The sequence below is a fragment of the Ylistrum balloti genome, unplaced genomic scaffold, assembly GCF_031769215.1.
Source record: "Ylistrum balloti isolate Yb309-2 unplaced genomic scaffold, AGI_CSIRO_Ybal_v1 Utg369832, whole genome shotgun sequence".
Lineage (NCBI taxonomy): Eukaryota > Metazoa > Mollusca > Bivalvia > Pectinida > Pectinidae > Ylistrum > Ylistrum balloti.
The window spans coordinates 487,316-514,389 of NW_026781994.1; the positions used below are offsets into that span (position 1 = coordinate 487,316).

Consider the following 27,074-nt stretch of genomic DNA (forward strand, 5'->3'; position numbering starts at 1 on the left):
AAAAAAATGGATCAGTTATGGGTCTTTCAAAAAAAAATGAAGAAAAAATTAAGTTGTCAGTACATAAGAGTATAATGGTAAATATTCACGAGTGAAGGTGATACACTAAGATACATGTAACAACTTGTGTGAGATATAATGTTGACAGTGATAGAATGACCACATGTAGGGTGTTAAGTTGTTATAGAACACCTTTAACAGAATGACTTTGGAATGTTAAGGAAGGGGTAGAGAAATAGGCAACCCCTGTGAAAATGAAGCGGCTGACTGGGAGAGTGTAGGTAAGGAGACAACTTGAAGTATGTAAAAATTGGGAGTGTGTATTAAATGGAAACAACCTATACATAGGTTTCTAGTGTAAATACAGTTTGTAAACTAGTGTATAGAATGAGAAACGGTTTTCAGTTTTTCGTGTCAAGAATTGTTTCTAGTCATATTAAACTGTCAGTTCAATTTCTGTATACCCCTGTTCATCAATAACAATTTTAACTTTGTCGTGTAATCTTTCAAGATTTTCTCTCAGATGTCATAATGAGACTGAAATAAACTTGATCCACAAGCAGTAATTGGTTTTGTGTCTTGTTGTGAAATAATGTAGTGCACACTTTAATTCTAAGACATTTTTAGTAAAAAGATGTATGTTGACACACATATGTTTACAGTCTGTATAAAGTGAGAAAGCACACTCTTTTGTTTACACCTTGATGTTAGAAATCTAAAGCAACATAATTTGTATAATTTTGATTATCATTTTTAGTCCAAGGTGATACTTAAAACAAGGCAAAATATGTTAATTGATGGTAATCTATTGTAATTCACATTAAACTTTATCAAAATGAATTGGAAATGAGAAAACTGTAAATTTCTTCATTTTGAAATTTCTTTCATGTGTGATGTATATATCATTACATGATACATTAACATGTAGGTGTATGATATGTTGTAATGTGGAGAGACAAAAGACTGAGAAATATGTTAACAATACAAAATTTAGGTCGGTTCAAAGTTCGGATGTAAAACTGTCCTGTACTTGTTGGCAATTGTACTGGCTACTTATAAGAATCACAATCAAACAAACTTAAGAAAAAAGTCAATATTTTCTCTATATTTCCTTCCACCTAGTACATATTTATCTGCTTTACTAAAGTCGTCATTTTTATGTGGCATTATTATTGATATGTTGTGTAATAGTCACTTTAGTGTCCATAAACATGGAAACCATATAATTAAACCCTTTAATGTCTTATGTGTGATAAAAATTTCTGTTGATATATCAGTATGTAGTATCAGTCATGTCATTAAAGAATTTTGATACAAAAAAATAAAGAATCAGCTGACATTGGTATTTGTCGAGTGATTGATTTCGTCTTTTAAATACATTTTATCTGGATCACAACTTTTACAGCCATGGCAAACTGAACTTTGCAAGTATCGGATATATAATTAATCTTTGAAATATGGATAAGATTGGTGGAGAGGTAGCATACCCTTAAAAAGTTTTACAGAATGATACATCTGAAACAATATTAAGTTCCAATTCACATGTATCGTCAAAACCTCATTTAGCCATTCAGATATTGCTATCAAATCAATGTTGCTGCCAATAACATTATTAATCACTTATAATTTTCACTAAGTTAGCACTGCTGTAAAATACGATTTCATGGTGTATGGTGAAAAACAAGTCTTTGAGAAACATATGCCTTTTGTTGAAGGAAGGTAGATTTATACAACTTGCTCAGTTCTATTCAAATATTTGCTCACTCTAACTAAAAAGACAAAGAAAGCCACTGAAAGTAAGAATGTGAGAGGCACTGTTCTCAGTACATGTAACTTGCATTTCATAATAAATTAAGCGATGTGTGTGCATCATGGAGCAATGGATTTATGGGCAAGATATGTACCTGGTATAATGTTTTCACAAATATTATTTCACATCTTTGACATTCAAAATCTTTATTAATAAGAAGGCATAGGAAGGCTTTAACAAAACTGACCCATGACCTTGAATATGAGTCAAGGTCATCTTCTGAAATTTTTTATGTGTAATCATCACTGGCACCAATCATCCATTTAGTTCCTTTTGGTGAAGTAGAAGATGATTTCAGAAGGTTTTAGCATATTTGACCCTTGTGACCTTGAATAAGGTAGAGATTATTTCATTTCTCAAACACTGTTTGGCTTTACCCTAGGAATTTTCCAGAAAAATATTCTGTGCTTTTACATTACTGAGTAGTAATCATTTGGAAATTTTAACAAACTTTTATCCTGTGACCTTGAATATGGGTCAAGGTCATTTCCATTCAAAAACTTTAATGAGTTTCATCTCAACAGAATTCTTGCCAAATATGATTCTAGGCCTTTTGGTTATTTGGAAGCTGTATTTCAAAGAGAAAAAATTGAGACAGGACAGTTTACATATGCTACACTACAGCAATTATTAAGCTCATTTGGCAATTCAGGCAGTTTAAAGCATTCTCCAGTTATTCTGTATCAGAATACTGTGTAAAATACATAGTTGTACAATCCCAGTCATTTATCGGCTCCAGCTCCATGTATGCAAACAAGCCCTTCCTTCATGTTACTCTGGTTCATATTTCTATTTCGTGGCTTTTTAAAAAGGCAAGAAAGGGTTATTTATTCATTTGAACAACATTCTGCAGGAAAGACAGTTCAAGTATGACTGTATGGAAATGATAACACAACTAATTTCTACAAATAAATGTATTTTATTCATTTTTTTAAATTTAATACATTAAAGACGACATTTTATATCTACTTTTCTGAAACAGTTGCACATCAAACAAAAGGTCCATAAGGCCTGTCTTGCTCACCTGGTTTTGTTGGCTGAAATTACTTCATCGAAACTAAAGGAAAAGGAATTCTAAATTTCCAAGCACAAAACACATTATATCTATTTCTCCATTGGACCCCAGCCATCTTGAGCTTAGTGGGGTAAGCCAACCAATTCATGCTTCATACCAAATTGGGACAGAATCCTGCAATTCCAACTAAAGAATTCAAAAGAATTTGCTCTATTTCCCCTCAAATAGGTCTTGCCCCTCCCATCACAAGGAGCCTAGACCCATCATTTATACAACATTAATTACAATTTACTCAAGGATGTGTCTGACAAAATTTGTTGGCAAAACTCAACCATTCCTACAGAAAGAGTAGAATTTTAAAGAATTTGCTCCATTTCCTCTATTAGCCTCTCCCCAGATCCAAGGTGGCCAAGACCAAGCGTTTTTTTCAAGACTGATTCCCCTTCACCCAAGAATGCTTCTAACCAAATTTGGGCAAAATCCAATGATCCCAACAGAAAAAATTGCTCTGTTTCCCTTATTGGGCCCCACCCCTCCTGCCCCTTTGGGGTTAAGACTCAAAATTTACACAAAATTTGCTCCTCTTCCCCAAGTATGCTTTTGACCAAATTTGGTCAAAACCACTTTGACTGGTCATGACCAGTGGTCATTTGTAGAAAAATTTGATGGATGAATGACAGATGGACGATGAACCATGGACAGACAACAGAAGCAAACGGAATAACATACACTCACTGGTTCGAAAAAAATGGTTATTTGAACCAGCTAAAAATTGTAGATTTTCCGTAATTTCTGTTCCCCTGAATTATTACTGGATAAAAATAATTCATACTTAAGGATCATGATATTTCATGAAATAATTGAGAGAAATATAGCAGATCCAGTTAAAACATTTCAATCTTGATTTTAAATACAACTAGTTTCTATAAGTTAGAGCACTTGAATAACTTCTCTTCATTTATACTTTGTACACCACTTCCATCACATGGGATTGGTACTTACGTACCATCAATTAGTACCTGAGACTGTTTTCTTCATTAAAAAACCATTATTTCTTTTTCGATAAAATTTAATTCCATTTCCATTAAGATAAACAACTAATACTCCAAAAAATACCAAAATTTAAAATAAAGCTAATTTTGTAAAGTATCAATATATCATCATTGCATACTTAACTTATCATTTACAAATAAATAATTTTAAAATCCGAATAAATTGGTAATTAAATTTTTTTTTCTGTAACACTTGTATCATTATTAAAACATATGTTAGAACAGTGCTTGAAATATTGTGCCCAAAAAATATAATTAAGAAATACATTAGCAACCTCTTTCAATTGAATTTTAGCTATTCCCCAAAACGCTACAATGGTTTCATGCACCAACCTCACGAAATTGTAAAGGTTATGCTTAAGGCAAGATTAATTATCAGACTGTGTGATCTGGTCACATCATTTTTTTTTTTTTTTTTAAGGACTTGATATTTAATGTAATGCCCCTTGTATTATTTCAATTATTTCTAGAAGCAAAAAAATTGCAACCAAACAGTAATAAACATTGTAAGAATTAATATATACTGGTACTGTCATATTCAAATATTCTTAGGCAATTTTTTTGATAAGTTGTCTGATTTTAGTCATTTGAAAATAAGATTTCACTTTATACACAGCGGGTACGATTAATGATTTATTGACTTAAGTTATGACAGCTGTCCATTGTCCATTGAGCAGATATTTGTCCAGAATTACATGTTTCGTCAGAGTTCACTAAAACATCACAAGATGACACGTCAGATAAATGACTGTGTATTTTACTGAAGAAACCTATATTGAGACCTCTGATATCACATAATAAAATATACTATCAAAAAAGAGTGAATTAAAAATGGACATTAAATGCTGTTTTAGGCAAAAAAAAGGTGCTTATAAACTTAAATGATAAACATTGTTCAAATGAAAATTAAGATTAAATGAGAATGAAATATTATTGTTTGAAAAACATTCACAAAAAATTAAATAATTATGATTGTTATTGGTCCTTTAATAACTGCTAATAATCTTATATTTCCACAAATTTTCAAAACGTGGAAAAAGGGCCTTAACTCTGTAAAGAGCCAGGCACCTGGCCCAATACTGCCATTGTAAGGTGTACTTAATATATACAAAATATAGAAATGGCATGTGGAAAAATTATATACAAAAATAATCTTTAAAAATGGTCCACAACTTAAAAAAAAATCTGACCAACAGACTGGTCCACTGATAGCATGTAAATCCTTAATCAACTCATACTGTACTATCAGTTTTGTTGGACACTGAAAAAATCATCCCACATGTTTCTATCAATGCAATGGATGATTTTAATTCTCAATATTCTCAACAACGGAAATCGATAATTTGTAATAATTATTGTGAGTAATTTTGACTAAGTTAATTCTTAACTTTTCATAACAACTGAAAGAATCAATATTCTCTTACCCTTGACAGGTGTTGTAGCCACTCTTTCACTATCGCGAGATATCCCTGTCTCTTTCATATCTAGGATGTCACATCACCAATGTAAAGCATTAGAGAGCAACAAAACAGAATATTAGAAGACCATGAGGATAAGAGAAAAAATATTCATTTATCCCTTTGTGTGTGAGATATGAGGAAACCCTTCATAATCTTTCTACTCGAGCCCAGAAGAGAGTGAAAAAGTCTATAAATCATTCATCCACTTGTATGTGAAATATGGGGATCTCAATCATTAATATTCCTTTTACTTGAGTCGAGATCCCCTGTCCTTCCCAGAAGAGGGTGAAAGATTCTGTAAATCATTCACTCCCTTGAATATGAAATATGGAGATCACATCCCTTAATAATCTTTCCCCTTGAGTTAAGACCCTTTTGTCTGATCCCTAAGTGGGTGAAAGATTCTATTAGTCTAACATCAGAAGTGAGGTATTTTGTTTATCCTTAGTAAAGATGTCAACACAAACAAACACCATGAAGGGAAAAAAAACCAAACAAACAAACACTGGCTTCGAGAGATAAAATCAATGAAAGGAGAGAATAGTGTTACAATACCTGTATCATATTCACAGAATCCATCATGAAAATCTCTTTTATATTTTGTGATAAAAATATTTTTTGTGACACTTTGAAATGAAAGATAGATAAATGTTGGATTCAGAATGATTACTGCTGAGAATTCATATCCTCATAAATACTTAATACATTATATAAAGTACAGATATTCTGAAAGTAATACTGGTGTATCGTACAGTTAATAGCAAGATAAACCAAAAAGTACAGGACCCGAGTTACAGTGTACTGGTCAGATCTTGCTGTACAAGCTACAGCAATCCCTGTGTAATATGAAAAACCGAATTAGATGCTTTCAAACAAAACAGTTTCAATTCTGTAACCAATGGAATCAAAGTGAGCGCTTAAATCTAACCTGGTAGAAATAACTTTATATTTCAATACTTTTGCACAACAATGATCAAATCTATTGAGGGATTCATGAAATACATTGTGCACAAGATTTTTATTCAAATAGGGGTCAGATATGACCTTTTAACCTTGTCTGATCTACCAAAATCTGATCAGCTGTAAGTAGAACAAGATATTACAATATCATTGGAATCACAACTAGATATGCTGTGGAATTATCTTGATCAAACTTAAGTTTTTTTATTTTTAAAGAAATAATTTGTGATTTTTGCCACCTTGTTCCTCGACTAGTCTCCAAGAAAATTTAATAAGGACTAGAACTTGATATTCTTCACTATAAATCATGTAAATATAGGATTCATAAGACACCTTTTACTGTACATATGGTTTTACTTAAGGATGGATATTCAGAAAGAAACAGAGACAATATAATTACTATATAACCTAACCTCGTGTCCCCTCTTCTAAATGCGTGTCACAAAACAATATTTAATCTGCAATATTTTGCGATCAAGAATGATTCATAACCTTTTAAATATTTTACATAAATCTTTTCTGAACCTAATCAAGGCACCAATAACTGTATTTATATGGACATCCTCTAACTCAACAATACAGTGTCATACAATAACAACATCAAACATATATATATCTTCTGACAATTTACAATCATCACAGTTATGTGTTCCTCACAATAAAAAAAAAATCTTAAAATTTTACATTTCTAACAATTAACAACATAAAAATTCCAACATTTTCACAATTGTTTTATGTTTCAATCTAAAAAAGGTCTGTCACAATCAACCAGAGTACTGTCACTTTACAAAACAAAAACAAAAACAAAAAATAGGGTAATGAACAATAACTGTACTTATATGGACCCCTAAATATATGAAAGAAATTGGAATTAATGCTAAACAATTTTAACTATAAACAACGCAATTCAAGGAAAGAAGCAGTACTTTACATTTTGGGCAATAAGGTGGTTGGTCATAAACAGCAGAGCTAAATGATTAAACAACGGAAATATTTCTAAAATATTATGATCCCCAGACTGACAGAAATATCATATCTGATATCTATGCTGAGTAGCTTAAGAGATCTATGGAGACAAAAGCAGATATATGTCTGGCTGTGTTGGCAATCTCTGTAGTGTCTGCCTGCTTAGTTGCCGCAGCCATCTCTTCTACCAGGTGTCTCACACCATTTCTGCCTTGACATCCAGAAGAGGCGTCTTGTGTTCCACCAAGGTTAAATCAACACTCTCACTAGTTTTGGAGCTGCCAAGATTTTCAGGGGTTTGCATTTTCCTGTACAAACTGAAAAAAATTAAGATATGTTAGTCCCACTGAAATTGAATATTAAATGTGTTTTATTTATTACAATGAATATTGATACAAAGAAATTCATTTAAACCCTTCCACTCGATATGGAAAAGCTTTATTCCATTTCACCACAAGTTAAGAAAAATGTTCATCTTTTTATGATATTTGTTAACCCTTTTTCTGGATCTGAAGTTGTCAATGTTAAGATCGGATGCATGCGGGTAGGATGAAATAGGTGGACATGGTTGACATACACCTATTGTCAACCTCCAAGGTGGTGGGGGAATAGACAGATGTCCATGCAGAAATTTGTGTAGTTCTCTGATTCTCGTAGCATTGTTAAAGATAAACACAATTATTTACAACTCTGTACAAAAAAAACAGTGACTGTTTTCGTGTTTTGTTTTTGTCGAAACAGAAAAAAAGTGATTCTGATAACATTAATGATGGAGGCGTGATAGTACTAGTGGTGGGAGATTTAGCCTTTCTACAGTCCTGATAGTAGTAGTGGTGAGGGGTTTAGCCTACCTACAGTCCTGATGGTACTAGTGGTGGGTGATTTAGCCTACCTACAGTCCTGATAGTACTAGTGGTGGGGGATTTAGCCTACCTACAGTCCTGATAGTACTAGTGGTGGGGGATTTAGCCTACCTACAGTCCTGATAGTACTAGTGGTGGGGGATTTAGCCTACCTACAGTCCTGATAGTACTAGTGGTGGGGGATTTAGCCTACCTACAGTCCTGATAGTACTAGTGGTGGGGGATTTAGCCTACCTACAGTCCTGATAGTACTAGTGGTGGGGGATTTAGCCTACCTACAGTCCTGGGTACTATTTAGCCTACCTACAGTCCTGATAGTACTAGTGGTGGGGGATTTAGCCTACCTACAGTCCTGATAGTACTAGTGGTGGGGGATTTAGCCTACCTACAGTCCTGATAGTACTAGTTGTGGGGGATTTAGCCTACCTACAGTCCTGATGGTACTAGTGGTGGGGATTTAGCCTACCTACAGTCCTGATAGTACTAGTGGTGGGGGATTTAGCCTACCTACAGTCCTGATGGTACTAGTGGTGGGGGATTTAGCCTACCTACAGTCCTGATGGTACTAGTGGTGGGGGGTTTAGCCTACCTACAGTCCTGATAGTACTAGTTGTGAGGGGTTTAGCCTACCTACAGTCCTGATAGTACTAGTGGTGGGGGGTTTAGCCTACCTACAGTCCTGATAGTACTAGTGGTGGGGGGTTTAGCCTACCTACAGTCCTGATAGTACTAGTGGTGGGGGTTTAGCCTACCTACAGTCCTGATAGTACTAGTGGTGGGTGATTTAGCCTACCTACAGTCCTGATGGTACTAGTGGTGGGGGATTTAGCTACCTACAGTCCTGATAGTACTAGTGGTGAGGGATTTAGCCTACCTACAGTCCTGATGGTACTAGTGGTGGGTAATTTAGCCTACCTACAGTCCTGAGAGTACTAGTGGTGGGGATTTAGCCTACCTACAGTCCTGATAGTACTAGTGGTGGGGGGTTTAGCCTACCTACAGTCCTGATAGTATTAGTTGTGAGGGGTTTAGCCTACCTACAGTCCTGATGGTACTAGTGGTGGGTGATTTAGCCTACCTACAGTCCTGATAGTACTAGTGGTGGGGGATTTAGCCTACCTACAGTCCTGATGGTACTAGTGGTAAGGGATTTAGCCTACCTACAGTCCTGATAGTACTAGTGGTGGGGGGTTTAGCCTACCTACAGTCCTGATAGTACTAGTGGTGGGGGATTTAGCCTACCTACAGTCCTGATGGTACTAGTGGTGGGGGGTTTAGCCTACCTACAGTCCTGATAGTACTAGTTGTGAGGGGTTTAGCCTACCTACAGTCCTGATAGTACTAGTGGTGAGGGGTTTAGCCTACCTACAGTCCTGATGGTACTAGTGGTGGGTGATTTAGCCTACCTACAGTCCTGATAGTACTAGTGGTGGGGGTTTAGCCTACCTACAGTCCTGATAGTACTAGTGGTGGGGATTTAGCCTACCTACAGTCCTGATGGTACTAGTTGTGGGGATTTAGCCTACCTACAGTCCTGATAGTACTAGTGGTGAGGGATTTAGCCTACCTACAGTCCTGATGGTACTAGTGGTGGGTAATTTAGCCTACCTACAGTCCTGATAGTACTAGTGGTGGGGATTTAGCCTACCTACAGTCCTGATAGTACTAGTGGTGGGGGGTTTAGCCTACCTACAGTCCTGATAGTATTAGTTGTGAGGGGTTTAGCCTACCTACAGTCCTGATGGTACTAGTGGTGGGTGATTTAGCCTACCTACAGTCCTGATAGTACTAGTGGTGGGGGATTTAGCCTACCTACAGTCCTGATGGTACTAGTGGTGAGGGATTTAGCCTACCTACAGTCCTGATAGTACTAGTGGTGGGGGGTTTAGCCTACCTACAGTCCTGATAGTACTAGTGGTGGGGGATTTAGCCTACCTACAGTCCTGATGGTACTAGTGGTGGGGGGTTTAGCCTACCTACAGTCCTGATAGTACTAGTTGTGAGGGGTTTAGCCTACCTACAGTCCTGATAGTACTAGTGGTGGGGGATTTAGCCTACCTACAGTCCTGATAGTACTAGTGGTGGGGGATTTAGCCTACCTACAGTCCTGATGGTACTAGTGGTGGGGGATTTAGCCTACCTACAGTCCTGATAGTACTAGTGGTGGGGGGTTTAGCCTACCTACAGTCCTGATAGTACTAGTTGTGAGGGGTTTAGCCTACCTACAGTCCTGATGGTACTAGTGGTGGGGGATTTAGCCTACCTACAGTCCTGATGGTACTAGTGGTGGGGGATTTAGCCTACCTACAGTCCTGATGGTACTAGTGGTGAGGGGTTTAGCCTACCTACAGTCCTGATGGTACTAGTGGTGGGGGATTTAGCCTACCTACAGTCCTGATAGTACTAGTGGTGGGGGATTTAGCCTACCTACAGTCCTGATGGTACTAGTGGTGGGTGATTTAGTCTACCTACAGTCCTGATAGTATTAGTTGTGAGGGGTTTAGCCTACCTACAGTCCTGATAGTACTAGTGGTGAGGGGTTTAGCCTACCTACAGTCCTGATGGTACTAGTGGTGGGGGATTTAGCCTACCTACAGTCCTGATAGTACTAGTGGTGGGGGATTTAGCCTACCTACAGTCCTGATAGTATTAGTTGTGAGGGGTTTAGCCTACCTACAGTCCTGATAGTACTAGTGGTGGGGGATTTAGCCTACCTACAGTCCTGATAGTACTAGTGGTGGGTGATTTAGCCTACCTACAGTCCTGATAGTACTAGTGGTGGGGGATTTAGCCTACCTACAGTCCTGATGGTACTAGTGGTGGGTGATTTAGCCTACCTACAGTCCTGATAGTACTAGTGGTGGGGGGTTTAGCTTACCTACAGTCCTGATAGTACTAGTGGTGGGGGGGGGGGTTTAGCATACCTACAGTCCTGATAGTACTAGTGGTGGGGGATTTAGCCTACCTACAGTCCTGATGGTACTAGTGGTGGGGGATTTAGCCTACCTACAGTCCTGATAGTACTAGTGGTGGGTGATTTAGCCTACCTACAGTCCTGATAGTACTAGTGGTGGGGGGTTTAGCCTACCTACAGTCCTGATAGTACTAGTGGTGAGGAATGCAGTATGATCTGATTCAATATTATTGGAGAGGCAGTAAAACAAGCAGTACACTTGATACATAGCATTTATTTAATAAGTTTGTAATGATATAATACAAAGTACTTGGAATAATATCCAAATGTCTATATGATCTTAACACTTAACGCAGATAAAAACCTGCCCTTGTCAATACATTGAACACTGTGCAATACAATAACAGAGATATACAATGTACAGACGTTTCCAATATATCTTATATCCAGGATTGTACAAACTGTGTTGGGGTCAGATGTCTGTGATCATTATGAACAACCCTGACAGTGTTATCTACAGTGTGAGACACTCCTGGCAAACAGAAAGATCATTTGCTATGGTAATCTTTCATTGTTTCTCTTGCTTTCTTACAGGTATATTTAATGTTTTTCATCAAAATCTTTAAAATACTACAATACCTGACAGGGTGAAGTGTTTTTCACAATAAAACTGTGAGTTGACTTTGATCAATTTTATTCTTTATGAAGAATGAGTTTTGGTCCAATGTATGTTCTGCTTTTCCAGAATGGTAACTAGTAACTATACCACTATATGACATCTGGATTAAAGAGCTAACACTAATAAAATCATGATTTTTTTTCTTTCTTTTTTTGAAGCATTATTCATTGACACAATGTGTCCTACTCCCTGACATATAGATTGCTTTAATTATAACATTTCTTCATAGTCTTTTAATGACTTCTCCCAGGAATTAATTTTGCTTGTTAAAAATATGAAAACAAAACAAAAAACAAAACAAGAGGCCCATGGGCCTTAACGGTCATCTGACAAAAAGCAAGCCAAACCTAGAAAGTGGGTTGAGGTCATTCATTTGAACAAACTTGGTAGCCTCTCCTCCAAGCATCTTACAGGCCCAATATCAGCACTCATGGACTTTTGCTTGTTGAGAAGAAGTTGTTTGTATATTTTAACATATTTGACCCCTGTGACCTTGAAAGTGGGTTGAGGTCATTCATTTGAATAAACTTGGTAGCCTTTCCTCCCAGCATGCTACAGACCCAATATCGGCACTCATAGACTTTTGCTTATTGAGATGAAGTCCTTTGTATATTTTAACATATTTGACCCCTGTGACCTTGAAAGTGGGCCAAGGTCATTCATTTGAACAAACTTTGTAGGGCTCCATGCCAGCATGCTATGGGCCAAGTATTAGCCCCCTAGGCCTTCTAGTATTTGAGAAGAAGTTATTTAAAGATTTTGACATATTTGACCTCTGTGACCTTGAAAGTTGTTCAAGGTCATTCATTTAAACAAACTTGATAGCCCTTCATCCCAGCATGCCACAGGCACAATATCAGCAATCTGAGCCTTTTGGTTATTGAGAAGAAGTTGTTTAAAGATTTTAACATATTTGACCCCTGTGACCTTTAAAGTGGGTCAAGGTCATTCATTTGAACAAACTTGGTAGTCCTTCATCCCAGCATGCTACAGGCCTTATTTTAGTTGCCTGGGCCTTTTGATTACTGAGAAGAAGTCCTTTGAAGATTTAAAGACATTTGACCCCTGTAACCTTGAATGAAGGTCAAGGTCATTCATTTGAACAAACTTGGTAGGGTTTCATCAAAGCAAGCTACAGGCTAAATATTAGTTGCCTGGGCCCTCCAGTTATTGAGAAGAAGTCGTTTGAAGATTTTAAGACATTTGACCCCTGTGACCTTGAATGAAGGTCAAGGTCATTCTTTTTAACAAACTTGGTAGGGCTTCATCAAAGCAAGCTACAGGCCAAATATTAGTTGCCTGGGCCTTCCAATTATTGAGAAGAAGTCGTTTGAATGAAAAGTTTACGGACGGCGCACGACGACGGACGAAGCATGATGACTATAGGTCATCGGACCCTTCGGGTCAGATGACCTAAAAATGGAGATTTTAAGACCCTGAAACCAGTACAGTGTAGTAAGTACATATCTGGTTGAGAGCTGTTTTACCTCAGTATATTGTAATACAATGCTGCATATAGTACAGTGTAGAAGGTACATATCTGGTAGACAGCTGTTTTACCTCAGTATATTGTAATACAATGTTGTATCTAGTGCTGTGTAGAAGGTACATATCTGGTAGACAGCTGTTTTACCTCAGTATATTGTAATACAATGTTGTATCTAGTGCCGTGTAGAAGGTACATATCTGGTAGACAGCTGTTTTACCTCAGTATATTGTAATACAATGTTGTATATAGTGCTGTGTAGAAGGTACATATCTGGTAGACAGCTGTTATACTTCAGTATATTGTAATACAATGTTGTATTTAGTGCTGTGTAGAAGGTACATATCTGGTGGACAGCTGTTTTACCTCAGTATATTGTAATACAATGTTGTATCTAGTGCCTTGTAGAAGGTACATATCTGGTGGACAGCTGTTTTACCTCAGTATATTGTAATACAATGTTGTATCTAGTGCCTTGTAGAAGGTAGATATCTGGTGGACAGCTGTTTTACCTCAGTATATTGTAATACAATGTTGTATCTAGTGCCTTGTAGAAGGTAGATATCTGGTGGACAGCTGTTTTACCTCAGTATATTGTAATACAATGTTGTATCTAGTGCCTTGTATAAGGTAGATATCTGGTGGACAGCTGTTTTACCTCAGTATATTGTAATACAATGTTGTATCTAGTGCAGTGTAGAAGGTACATATCTGGTGGACAGCTGTTTTACCTCAGTATATTGTAATACAATGTTGTATCTAGTAGTGTAGAAGGTACATATCTGGTGGACAGCTGTTTTACCTCAGTATATTGTAATACAATGTTGTATCTAGTACAGTGTAGAAGGTACATATCTGGTGGACAGCTGTTTTACCTCAGTATATTGTAATACAATGTTGTATCTAGTACAGTGTAGAAGGTACATATCTGGTGGACAGCTGCTTTACCTCCGTATATTGTAATACAATGTTGTATCTAGTGCCATGAAGAAGGTACATATCTGGTGGACAGCTGTTATACCTCAGTATATTGTAATACAATGTTGTATCTAGTACAGTGTAGAAGGTACATATCTGGTGGACAGCTGTTTTACCTCAGTATATTGTAATACAATGTTGTATCTAGTGCAGTGTAGAAGGTACATATCTGGTGGACAGCTGTTTTACCTCAGTATATTGTAATACAATGTTGTATCTAGTGCCGTGTAGAAGGTACATATCTGGTGGACAGCTGTTTTACCTCAGTATATTGTAATACAATGTTGTATCTAGTGCCTTGTAGAAGGTACATATCTGGTGGACAGCTGTTTTACCTCAGTATATTGTAATACAATGTTGTATCTAGTGCCTTGTAGAAGGTAGATATCTGGTGGACAGCTGTTTTACCTCAGTATATTGTAATACAATGTTGTATCTAGTGCCTTGTATAAGGTAGATATCTGGTGGACAGCTGTTTTACCTCAGTATATTGTAATACAATGTTGTATCTAGTGCCTTGTAGAAGGTAGATATCTGGTGGACAGCTGTTTTACCTCAGTATATTGTAATACAATGCTGTATATAGTACAGTGTAGAAGGTACATATCTGGTGGACAGCTGTTTTACCTCAGTATATTGTAATACAATGTTGTATCTAGTGCCTTGTAGAAGGTACATATCTGGTGGACAGCTGTTTTACCTCAGTATATTGTAATACAATGTTGTATCTAGTGCCTTGTAGAAGGTACATATCTGGTGGACAGCTGTTATACCTCAGTATATTGTAATACAATGTTGTATGTAGTACAGTGTAGAAGGTACATATCTGGTGGACAGCTGTTTTACCTCAGTATATTGTAATACAATGTTGTATCTAGTGCCTTGTAGAAGGTAGATATCTGGTGGACAGCTGTTTTACCTCAGTATATTGTAATACAATGTTGTATCTAGTGCCTTGTAGAAGGTACATATCTGGTGGACAGCTGTTTTACCTCAGTATATTGTAATACAATGTTGTATCTAGTGCCGTGTAGAAGGTACATATCTGGTGGACAGCTGTTTTACCTCAGTATATTGTATATATATCAGTATATGTGACAGCATTCAGAACTATCTAAAAAGCTACATTGAGACAATTTATATATACCAATTTCACAAAGGATGTGCAATGTTATTATAAGTGATACAGCTGCATCTACAAGTGTATCGTGTACAAAAAGCATCCTTCACTCACAGAGAATGAGGTATTCAAATGGGGGAATATAAAGTTATTGTTAATGAGAAAGCTTCTTTAACATAAATTCTAACCTTGCATGCCGAGCATAAGAATCAACTGACACTGGGTCTACATGTATTTAGTACATACATATATATATATATATGAATACAAGGTGCAATCCTGTAGGGAGGAACACAATAAGTGAAAGGTTGTTAATATAAGGAAACAGCACAGTGAAATAAATGAGGAAAGGTTTTAGTAGATGAGGAAATAAAAAATCAAAGAAAAATAATCAATCTAGACATTTTGAGTTTCATAAAATATCCTGATATCGTTTGTGCAAGAAAAACCATCTTCACAAAGGAAAATAATTCAAATAAAGGTATTTTGGATATGACCAGAGTGAAAAATTAATCAGAAGAATTAAAAATGAAAGAGATTTTTACAATTTGGGTTCTTATCTCTGTTCATATCAGTTTTTGAATAAGAGCACAAGATTTAACAAGAGGCCTAGTGGCTTTAATGGTCACGTCAGATAAGCAATATTGAATATAAAGCTTAAAGGGTAGTTATCAAGTGAACAGAAAATGTGACATCGAGTATAATAAGCCTGTGTCAATACATGCATACCATCAAAACTGTCAGTGAAAACTTTCTAGTGAGAAATAACTAACGCTGTGCTCAAAAATGCAATTGTTCTATGAAAATTACAGTAAAAGTTTAAAAAACCTTCCTCCCCAGAAAGAAATGTGAGACCCATTTTGGTAATTAAAGTACCTTAACATGCTTCCATTCATACAGAGCATTTGATGATCTACTATATCTGGGTGTTGAGAAGAAGATTTTTAAAATTTAAGTCAATTTAACCAGTTTTGGCCCCATCCATCAGCCCTGGAAGTCAGCCAGGATCAATATGGGCATAACATCAAGCCATCATTCTTCACCCATTATTTTAAACAAGTTTGAAATATTTTCAAAGGAAGTTAACCAGATTATGCTCAAAAATCTAGTTTTCCTATATAACTTTAGTAAACTTTAACCCTTCCCCACAGGGAAATTGAAACCCTGGGGCCATGAAATTCAAAGTTGGGTAATGCACCTTAAGATTTTCCCACTCATAAAGAATATTTGATTCTACCATATCTGGGTGTTGAGAAGAAAATTTTTGAAATCTGAGTCAATTTAACCATGTTTGTCCCTGCCCTTATTTTGGTTCCTAATAGATCTGGGTAGCTTTCTGCAAAATTTAATTGAAATTAGATCAGGAGTTTTTGATACGATTAAAATATAAGATTGTTTACGGATGCACGACGCCGGATGAAGGTGATCACAATAGATCACCATTGTTTCAGGTGACCTAAAAACAGACGTTTTGTTATTAATATAATTGAAACAAGAGCCCCCTATGGACTGGAATCACCCACCTGGAAAACTTGCTGAGACTTTGTGAAAGAACAAAATTAAGGTGCTGCTGTATATATATCTATGGGTCAGTATCTAATATTTTCTTTAAACTAAAGTTGATGCTCATCCCCAAATTCTACAGATAAAGTACTTTGTACATAAGTCTTCATACTTAACTTAAAGAGTATGTTTCAAAATTACATACAATTCATTTCCACAATCTTGTATGTGAATAATGGTGATCTTTACGTCCCCAAATATCTTTAAAGTGTAAATGTTGATTTATCCAAAGATATTATATTAACTGTTAATAATATACCGGTAAGTATCCTTCATCTAAACCACAAAGATTTATTTGAATATGCTGTTTTAGATGTTTTAAAAGTTAATACATGCAAATGATAAACATTCATCCTGGCAAACAACCAATATTATGACTCCAGGACTTGTTGTTCAAAATAAGATGTATACAAATTTCAACACCCTTGATCCCTATTTATATATAGTGGATAATGTGGTAACTTATTTAAGAAACTGAGGAATATTTTGAATCGATAGTCAACTACATGAATCATTATCAAAGACTTAGGTCTACTGTTTTATAGAAGTCGGTTAATGCTAAAAGATAATGATAACCAGACTGTGCACCATGACAATTAAACACAGAATATATTAGCTGTTCCTTCAATTAACACAAACAATTAAAAATCACAATATTTAATAATTTTGGTTTGAATTATTTAAAACAGTTCTTTGAAGACTTGTTAACACCAAGAAACATGCAAAACACCTAAGACAGCTATATCATCAGAGTGTTTTTATAATTTATTGCTGCTTAAAAAGATTGTTTTCCATATTTTGATATTTTTTTTTAATTTGGATATGACAGGAGACAATGGACTAAAAAGGTACAGAAATAAAGGAGGTAGATTTACCCAAGTTGAGGTGATGTTTTGATCAAGCCAGGAAAACATCCTTTGTTTCCCTCACTTTTGTCATACTGAAAGTAACAACAAAGACCAAATGGCAATGGATTAGGGTATTAGGTCAAAGGTCAATATCAATGTGAGTATCGGTGTTCCCTGCACAAATTATATCTAAGGTCCTAAAATCAATAGATGAACATAAATTGATAAGAATCCTTTGGTATTAGGTTATGAGTTAAGTACACACATGCTAATTAAGCTGAGGAATGATTGTCTGCAGATCACATTAATGATGTGCAAATTGTAAACAAAGAAACAACAATAAAGAAATTGCAACACTTAGGAAGACCAAATTATTAACTCCATACATCAGATACATTGTATACATGGAATGAAGAGTATGTTTTAAAGAGTTGGCATTAATTTCATTACTTTTCCTTTTTTTGAAGGCAGGAGAGGATAAAAATGATAACTTTCTGTCCTTTCTCCATTCATGAAATGATCACCTCTTCTATACTTTAAAACACATACCTGATAAATTGCCACGCAAAAGAAACATAAGAAAACAAAACTGATGTGTATACTGGGATAGTGCTCAATGACTGGGTACATAAGGTTAAAGTGATCATTATTGTGTGAGAGGGGATTTCTGTAGACCATGTCTGGGGAAACAGCTCTGATACATCTGTAGACAATGTCTGGAGAGACAGTTATAATACATTTGTAGACAATGTCTGGGGGAGACAGTTATGATACATTTGTAGACAATGTCTGGGGGAGACAGTTATGATACATTTGTAGACAATGTCTGGGGAGACAGTTATGATACATTTGTAGACAATGTCTGGGGGAGACAGTTATGATACATTTGTAGACAATGTCAGGGGAGACAGTTATGATACATTTGTAGACAATGTCTGGGGAGACAGTTATGATACATTTGTAGACAATGTCTGGGGAGACAGTTATGATACATTTGTAGACAATGTCTGGGGAGACAGTTATGATACATTTGTAGACAATGTCAGGGGAGACAGTTATGATACATTTGTAGACAATGTCTGGAGATACAGCTCTGATAAAAAATGACAATGTCATGGGGGAGTCAAGTATGATACATTTGTAGACAATGTCAGGGGAGACAGTTATGATACATTTGTAGACAATGTCTGGGGGAGTCAGTTATGATACATTTGTAGACAATGTCTGTGGAGACAGTTATGATACATTTGTAGACAATGTCTGGGGAGACAGTTATGATACATTTGTAGACAATGTCTGGAGATACAGCTCTGATACATTTGTAGACAATGTCTGGGGGAAACAGCTCTGATACATTTGTAGACAATGTCTGGGGGAGACAGTTATGATACATTTGTAGACAATGTCTGGGGAGACAGATACAATATCATGGTAGACAATATCAAGGGAGACTAACAGTTATACAGTTGTACATTAAAAGTAATATGGACAGTGTAATATAAACAGTTACGGTGCTTTGATGTATGACAAATGGTTCTCTAGGGATTATGGATAAGACTATCTTAGTTTTACTATGTAACAATGCTTGATCCTATATACATGAAAAATACACCCAAACAAGAGGCCTAGAAAACAGTTACTGTGTGTGAATGAGATTTAGTATGTTATGAATTGACAGTGGTAGTGTTCTACTGCAAACTAATTCCTTGGAGTTTCAAACTTAAAATGTTTCAGATATACACTTCAGTGAGGGAGACAATTAGGATGTTTGGTTACAAGTGTTGTCCTTTCACATTCTAATTTATATACCGGTAGGTTTTTATTTCAAAGCAATAGCAACATTTGAAGACCTTATTAATAAATAAGATTTATATATCAAATGATAAGAAATATATAACTGATACACTTATAATACCTTGTAGGAAAATATTTAATAATCAAAGACAACTAAACAGAAATCGTCCTATACAGATAATACTGTAGGTAATTTCCTTTATGTACATCAACTAGTTTCCTATATTCACATTGTAGGTAGCTACATAACACATGTAAAACAAGAGTTGTTATCGTCTAGCTTGGTATACAGATGCTGTCAATAAATCCCTTTCTGTTATGATTGCTAGTGAATCATCGATAATATTAAATACAAAAAAATAAAAATACATGCATGTGCATAAGTGAAGATAAAAAAGAAAAAGTATAAAAAAATGTAATATACTAAATTGTACATTGTTGTTTATAGTACAGTGTAGTAAGTACATATCTGGTGGACAGCTGTTTTACCTCAGTATATTGTAATACAATGTTGTATCTAGTAGTGTAGAAGGTACATATCTGGTGGACAGCTATTTTACCTTAGTATATTCTAATACAATGTTGTATGTAGTAGTGTAGAAGGTACATTTCTGGTGGACAGCTGTTTTACCTCAGTATATCGTAATACAATGTTGTATGTAGTACAATGTAGAAGGTACATATCTGGTTGACAGCTGTTTTACCTCAGTATATTCTAATACAATGTTGTATGTAGTAGTGTAGAAGGTACATATCTGGTGGACAGCTGTTATACCTCAATATATTGTAATACAATGTTGTATGTAGTACAATGTAGAAGGTACATATCTGGTGGACAGCTGTTTTACCTCAGTATATTGTAATACAATGTTGTATCTAGTGCCGTGTAGAAGGTACATATCTGGTAGACAGCTGTTTTACCTCAGTATATTGTAATACAATGTTGTATCTAGTAGTGTAGAAGGTACATATCTGGTGGACAGCTATTTTACCTTAGTATATTCTAATACAATGTTGTATGTAGTAGTGTAGAAGGTACATTTCTGGTGGACAGCTGTTTTACCTCAGTATATCGTAATACAATGTTGTATGTAGTACAATGTAGAAGGTACATATCTGGTGGACAGCTGTTTTACCTCAGTATATTGTAATACAATGTTGTATCTAGTAGTGTAGAAGGTACATTTCTGGTGGACAGCTGTTTTACCTCAGTATATCATAATACAATGTTGTATGTAGTACAATGTAGAAGGTACATATCTGGTGGACAGCTGTTTTACCTCAGTATATTGTAATACAATGTTGTATCTAGTGCCTTGTAGAAGGTACATATCTGGTGGACAGCTGTTATACCTCAGTATATTGTAATACAATGTTGTATGTAGTACAATGTAGAAGGTACATATCTGGTGGACAGCTGTTTTACCTCAGTATATTGTAATACAATGTTGTATCTAGTGCCATGAAGAAGGTACATATCTGGTGGACAGCTGTTATACCTCATTATATTGTAATACAATGTTGTATCTAGTGCCAGTGTAGAAGGTACATATCTGGTGGACAGCTGTTATACCTCAATATATTGTAATACAATGTTGTATGTAGTACAGTGTAGAAGGTACATATCTGGTGGACAGCTGTTATACCTCAGTATATTGTAATACAATGTTGTATCTAGTGCCGTGTAGAAGGTACATATCTGGTGGACAGCTGTTTTACCTCAGTATATTGTAATACAATGTTGTATCTAGTACAGTGTAGAAGGTACATATCTGGTGGACAGCTGTTATACCTCAATATATTGTAATACAATGTTGTATGTAGTACAGTGTAGAAGGTACATATCTGGTGGACAGCTGTTATACCTCAGTATATTGTAATACAATGTTGTATCTAGTGCCGTGTAGAAGGTACATATCTGGTGGACAGCTGCTTTAACTCAGTATAATATTATCATATGTTATTTCAGTTGTTGGGGTATAGTAAAATCTTACTTATCTATCTGAATTAAGCACTTTCCTGTCATGTATGACCTTAATTTTTACTCCCAATGTAATTTCCTATAGACACGAATTACTGCCATAATTTCTTTGTCTCAAACATCAAAACTTATCTTTTCCAGCCACTTTCTAAAAGTTACCTCGCTCCTAAAAACATCAATACCATTTTGCTGCATGAAAAGCTAAGATGATTACGGGACAATCCCATGTTCTGTTGTGCTACCCAAGTAGTTTATTTACAAATAAAATAATGTAATTCTTCAATGAAATTTTATTAACTCTTAACTATTTCTGTTCGGATATTATTGATCTGTATAGAAATATCATATCTCATGAAGAGATCACTATAGAAGTGTATACATCTGTGTAAAGATTGATCTATTTTCAGTACCGTGCATGTTAATGCAGCCAGGAGACAGGAAGACAAACCAGATTTATTGCTGTATAACGGGTGTTACATCACAAACTATAATGGCTTTTATGGGAATTTCTGACATCACTGGTTGTAACTTCGTGAATATTACAACCAGTGATGTCAGAAATTGTTAGAAAAAGACTCTGAAATGTGGAACTGGCTGCCTCAGAGTGCTTCAGGTGATAACTAGTAGATTATTAGAGTGACAAGGAAGAACCCAGGTGTCCAATATGGACACTTACAGTTCAATTCTGAGCAGATAAAATATCACCATCGATATTTCATGTTGGACTAAATCACCATGAATATTTTTTTAAACTGAATCTATACAGGGTATATTTATCGTGATCAATGAATTTTTTTTGCCTCTTTTATTTGTTTTATTTCTTATTGAACTTGTATCATGAGGCCACATGTCATATGTGACCTTATTCATGGCATCATTTTGAAATTTTTAAAATGGCAAAATTTTGATGTCATGTATAGATGATATTTGCTGTTAGTGAGAGTTGTTTGCTAATGAGGATGTTTGATTGAAGGAGTTGTTTGGTAATATGAAAGTTTGGTTGTAAGAGTTGCCTGGTGTTGTGAATGATGGGTTGGCAATTGTTTTGTGCTGAGGATGTTTGGTTGAGGGAGTTGTTTTATAAGAGGAATGTCTGGTTGCTGGAGTTGTTTGGTGTTGAGGATGTCAGTAGGGTTGTTTGATGCTGAGGTTTGTAAAGTAGAGTGCTCACCTGTACAACCATTGTTGGCATATCGTAGCTAAGATGAGAAACACAACACAGCACTGAAATATCGTCTTCATTGGCAAGGCCTGAAACAAAACATACCACGGTCTAATATTACAGCAGTTTACATTACTTGTACTACAAAGAATTCAAAATTTCAACAGAAATACATATCAATGATTGGTTGTCTTGCACCATTATACAATTTGGCCATAGGGCCTGTATCGCTCATCTTCTGGCTTTGTTTGACTGAAATTTTTTATCCAAGCTAAAGTAAAGGAAATTCTAGAGGTCTATTGTATTCTCCTATTAGCCTCTCACCTTGCATCATCTTTGATGTTACCAAAATCAAACACACAACAAGAAAAGATCAAGCTGTGAGTAAGGTTTAAATTTTTAGTGTTGTCTTTTGAATATCAATGTGAACTTGGGAGAATGTAGAACAAATAACAAGCCAGAAAACTTACCTGCATGAGTATCACAACGACTATAAAGTTCAATGGTATTCTGAAAAAATTCATAATTGTTGCCCTTGCTGAAAAAGAAATGTCAAAGAATATTTTTTATCAAATCTTTACAAAAGAATATTCAAATGATTTAAAGTTGTAAGTCAGGTCCAAAGGACTCCAATTAATACATTAAAAAATAATGTTCAGTACTACAGAGAACAATACATAGTACAGTTCACTCCCCTACCTACTTCCAAACTTTAATATCAAACATGAAATAGGACCATAACTTGGTATAAGGTGGGATACACAGTAATTTTCAGTATGTGTATATAGCACTCTGTCACCTATAAATAGTCTTGATATTATTAAGTAATAGGGCATATAAGATACACCCTGTAGACATGGCCACAAAGAACAAAGGGCCACAACTCTGGAATGTGAGACTCAAATTCAGTATATTGCTTTAAAGCTAGTATTTAAAGATATATTATGTAATAACAGTACTGACAAGTAAATTGTCAAATTTTCAAGACAATCTGTCAATTTATCTTGGCACAATATATTACAAAAGTTAAATCACATCCAAAGAAGACAAAACAAAGATAATGTTACATCTATAATAAAGAACGATGGTGCATAACATCCCAACAATCTCTCCAGTCGATGGGCACTGAAGGCCCTTTATAAGAAGCAAAAAACTATCTTAAGCTGATGTTTGAAAAATCTGAACCAAATACCAACTCTAAGGTAAATCTACTGTGTTTGTGATAGCCACTGAGGATATATGCGTGATAACAGAGTAAACATTTTTCAGTGTTAAACTCAAAGAAAAGGAGTTTGTCAGTACATCTCTGTCTTATTCTACATAAGGAATTGATACATGAAAATCACAAATTTCATTGTAAAAAGTTTATCAAGTGTAGTCAGAATTAAAAAAGTATTTTCGATAAAAATGACCAGTTAAATGCACAAAAAATAATTACGAATATGGTTGAATGGCCCCCAGATCAGTCGCCCACAAAAAACTCGCCCCAGAAGGTAGGTATACAGTGAGGGCGTCTAACCAATTCACATGGAATGTGATTTACTTTAGATGTGAAAACTTCAGCAAAATACTTCAATCTCATTATTCACAATGGTGTGCCATGTGCTTCAACTACCAATTAATTAAGATTGTGTGACAAAATGTTTGAATCTCTTTCTATTGACTGTTTGGGGAAGATTTTATTTCTTTTACATACGTAATTCATCATTTCGTGAGAAAATATATTTCTGTTGTAAAAAACTAACATATTAATGCGATAATTGTTGTTCCATTGAAGCAGTCATTCCTGGAGCTTTAAGTAGAACCAACAATAGAATTAGCTAACTGATGTAATCTCTCTATACTCACTGGCTTCTGGTACATATTTGCCTCTCATCTGACCCAATGATGGCCAGAATATTCCTACACACGTCTCAAACACCAAGAAGCCTATGAACACAAACATCTGGTTCTGAAATAAAAATCAATGTTTGTGTAATTATTTTACCTAGTATCAATTCAATTAACACATTTATCATCAAAACTTCATACAACAAGTGTGTAACAATAAAAAAATCAATGACAAATTTTTTGAGATATTTTTCTAATCTTCCATGTTGATCAAATAATACCTATTTGTGACGTCAGAAGAAAAACTCACCCCTCTGAACAAAATCGGTGTAGATAAGGAAATAGCAGCTATAAAAAGAACAAATCTGAAATGAAACAAAAATGAGGTAAGATAAAAACATTAAACACAAGAAGTTCTTATTACTTACAAATTATTGGAGATGTAGAAGAAATAGAGAACTGGACAACAATCTTAGAAGATCTTGGCAGATTTTATATATTAGTTATGTTGTCTATAGAACAATGAAAATTTCAAACTTAGCCAAGATCTTCTGAGAATGTTGTCCAGTTCTCTATTTTGTCTTCATCGTTAGTTTCTGGACTGGTCTCTCTATTCCCTAAGGAATCCATTCTACAGAAAAATTACCATCTCTACTGATTTGCCTGTTTCCGGATGTTGGATCCGTTTTCTGTTGTATTGTAATTAAATTATTGAAAAGTACACTGTTTAAAAAAAAACAAAAAAAAAAAAACAACAGCATTTTGAAAGAAACCAGAAAACTGCTGAAGAATACCATCAGATAGAAAATGACCTCAGGGCTATTCAATGATCTCAAGGACCTCAGGGCTATTCCAACTGAGAACTCTAAGTTTTAATTAGTGGCATCAACAATCCAATTTCATTGTTGATTTGCTTTAGAAGTAATATACAGGAAATTGAACCAGAAATTAACACATGATGAAGAATAATGCCTTACCTCATAAATGATTCTACACTGCTATGATTGGATAGAATTTTAAATAGTGATGATCCAATCATGATGGACACCTAGAAAAAGAAGTTAATATCAATTATATATATTTGCTGTATGACAGAGCACTCCACCCATACAGTACATGTTAGTAGTATCTAACTCCAGAAACTACATTACTGCTGTGACAGGATATATTTTCTCGGCAAATATTCATCAAAATATAACTATATTACATGTTTCTAGTTCTTACTCATCAACGGTAAAAATAATACCAAAAATAAAATGACATTTTCTTGATTTGACATCAAATAGCAAAATTTCTGTTTGCCTAAATAAACCTGTTGTATATGATTCAAATGTCCCCTAGGATCGAACCTGAAAAATGTGACACACTGAGATTGTTTCAGCTCAAAACAAATTGATTCATAATATGACATTCATAGATTCATATATATATATACCAGCTAGGACATTTTATGACACAATAAGAATACCAAATAAGGGAGGAAAGAATTTCAATTTTACTTTTGACCAAAAAAAAATCAACTCTGAAACTTAAGTTTAAGCATTGGTTATTGAGTCAAACCAACTTCAAGTACAAGAGTTCAACAACATGATTTTTGCAGTACCCAGTCACAATTTTTCAAATGTGCCATTATTTTGGGAAAATTAATTAATAACTCAAATATTTCCATTCAAAATCATGACATAGAAATAAAAAGAATAACTAAGAATTTTCCCTCTAATTTTGTGAAAATTAAACAACACAGTTGCTGCAGTTTATTTATTACCATGAAACCAGCGAATATGTGTCCATGAGGAATAGTGTTCTCGCTAGAAGACAATAAATGGCGCACTGTGCCTGTGGCCGGTTCATGAGTTTCAGGTGTCAAGGCTGGGGTCCACTCCAACACAAATATATACATAGATCCTTCAAACAGTGACTGGATCAGGCCCAGACACAGGATCTTGTGGTCTGAAATTAACAATGAATAGTAAGGTAAACACAAGATATTGGTGATATAGTGACTAAAATACTGACAAACTAAAATATAAGTTTAGGATCTTGACAAAAGAGTGTTATCTTAAATAAGCAATACCTATTAAGTAGATGGTGAAGCATCGTTAACACTATCGCCTTTCAACTCGTCATTCAGGGTTTGATTCCCTGAATAGACATGAAGAGGTATGGAGTTAACTGTCCAGTTTCCTTACACATTAAGACCTCAAACATAATTCCGTCTGGGACATCAAGAGTGATCAATATAAGATGGAATAATCTGTTTTTCAATTGTTGTAATATACACAGCAAACAGGTAATGATCTGATTAGGTGGTATTGTACATGTCATCTTTGTCTTTTGGAGAGACGTGAATATTGCCTATTTGTTTGTTGGATTCATCACCCGTGAACAGTTATTCTGAGATTGGATGTCCTTGTAGCAGCTGGTGGCTTCCTCACTGAACAACATACAGGAGGCCCGTCACATGACATCCACAGCCATTATGGTAAAGTATTCTATGCAAGGACACAACATTGATAACACAGACTTATTTCTTTCTTTCTGAGAAACACAAAGTGCCACAGATCTTCATCTGAAATTAAGTAGCCAACATTTT

General features: G+C 35.3%; 1 protein-coding gene across 1 annotated transcript in view; it reads right to left on the bottom strand.

The window, feature by feature from the left end:
• Window positions 1-7,056: 7,056 nt before the first annotated feature.
• The window catches only part of LOC132545241 (molybdate-anion transporter-like), a 30,929-nt gene continuing 10,911 nt past the window's right edge, over window positions 7,057-27,074 (bottom strand). Inside the window, exons 7-13 of the mRNA XM_060208917.1 lie at window positions 26,247-26,431; window positions 25,459-25,529; window positions 24,792-24,846; window positions 24,500-24,602; window positions 23,122-23,189; window positions 22,661-22,740; window positions 7,057-7,580 (exon numbers count right to left, since the gene is read on the bottom strand). Coding sequence (XP_060064900.1) covers window positions 7,460-7,580; window positions 22,661-22,740; window positions 23,122-23,189; window positions 24,500-24,602; window positions 24,792-24,846; window positions 25,459-25,529; window positions 26,247-26,431 — 683 coding nt within the window. The 3' untranslated portion in view covers window positions 7,057-7,459. The remainder of the gene's footprint in view (window positions 7,581-22,660; window positions 22,741-23,121; window positions 23,190-24,499; window positions 24,603-24,791; window positions 24,847-25,458; window positions 25,530-26,246; window positions 26,432-27,074) is intronic.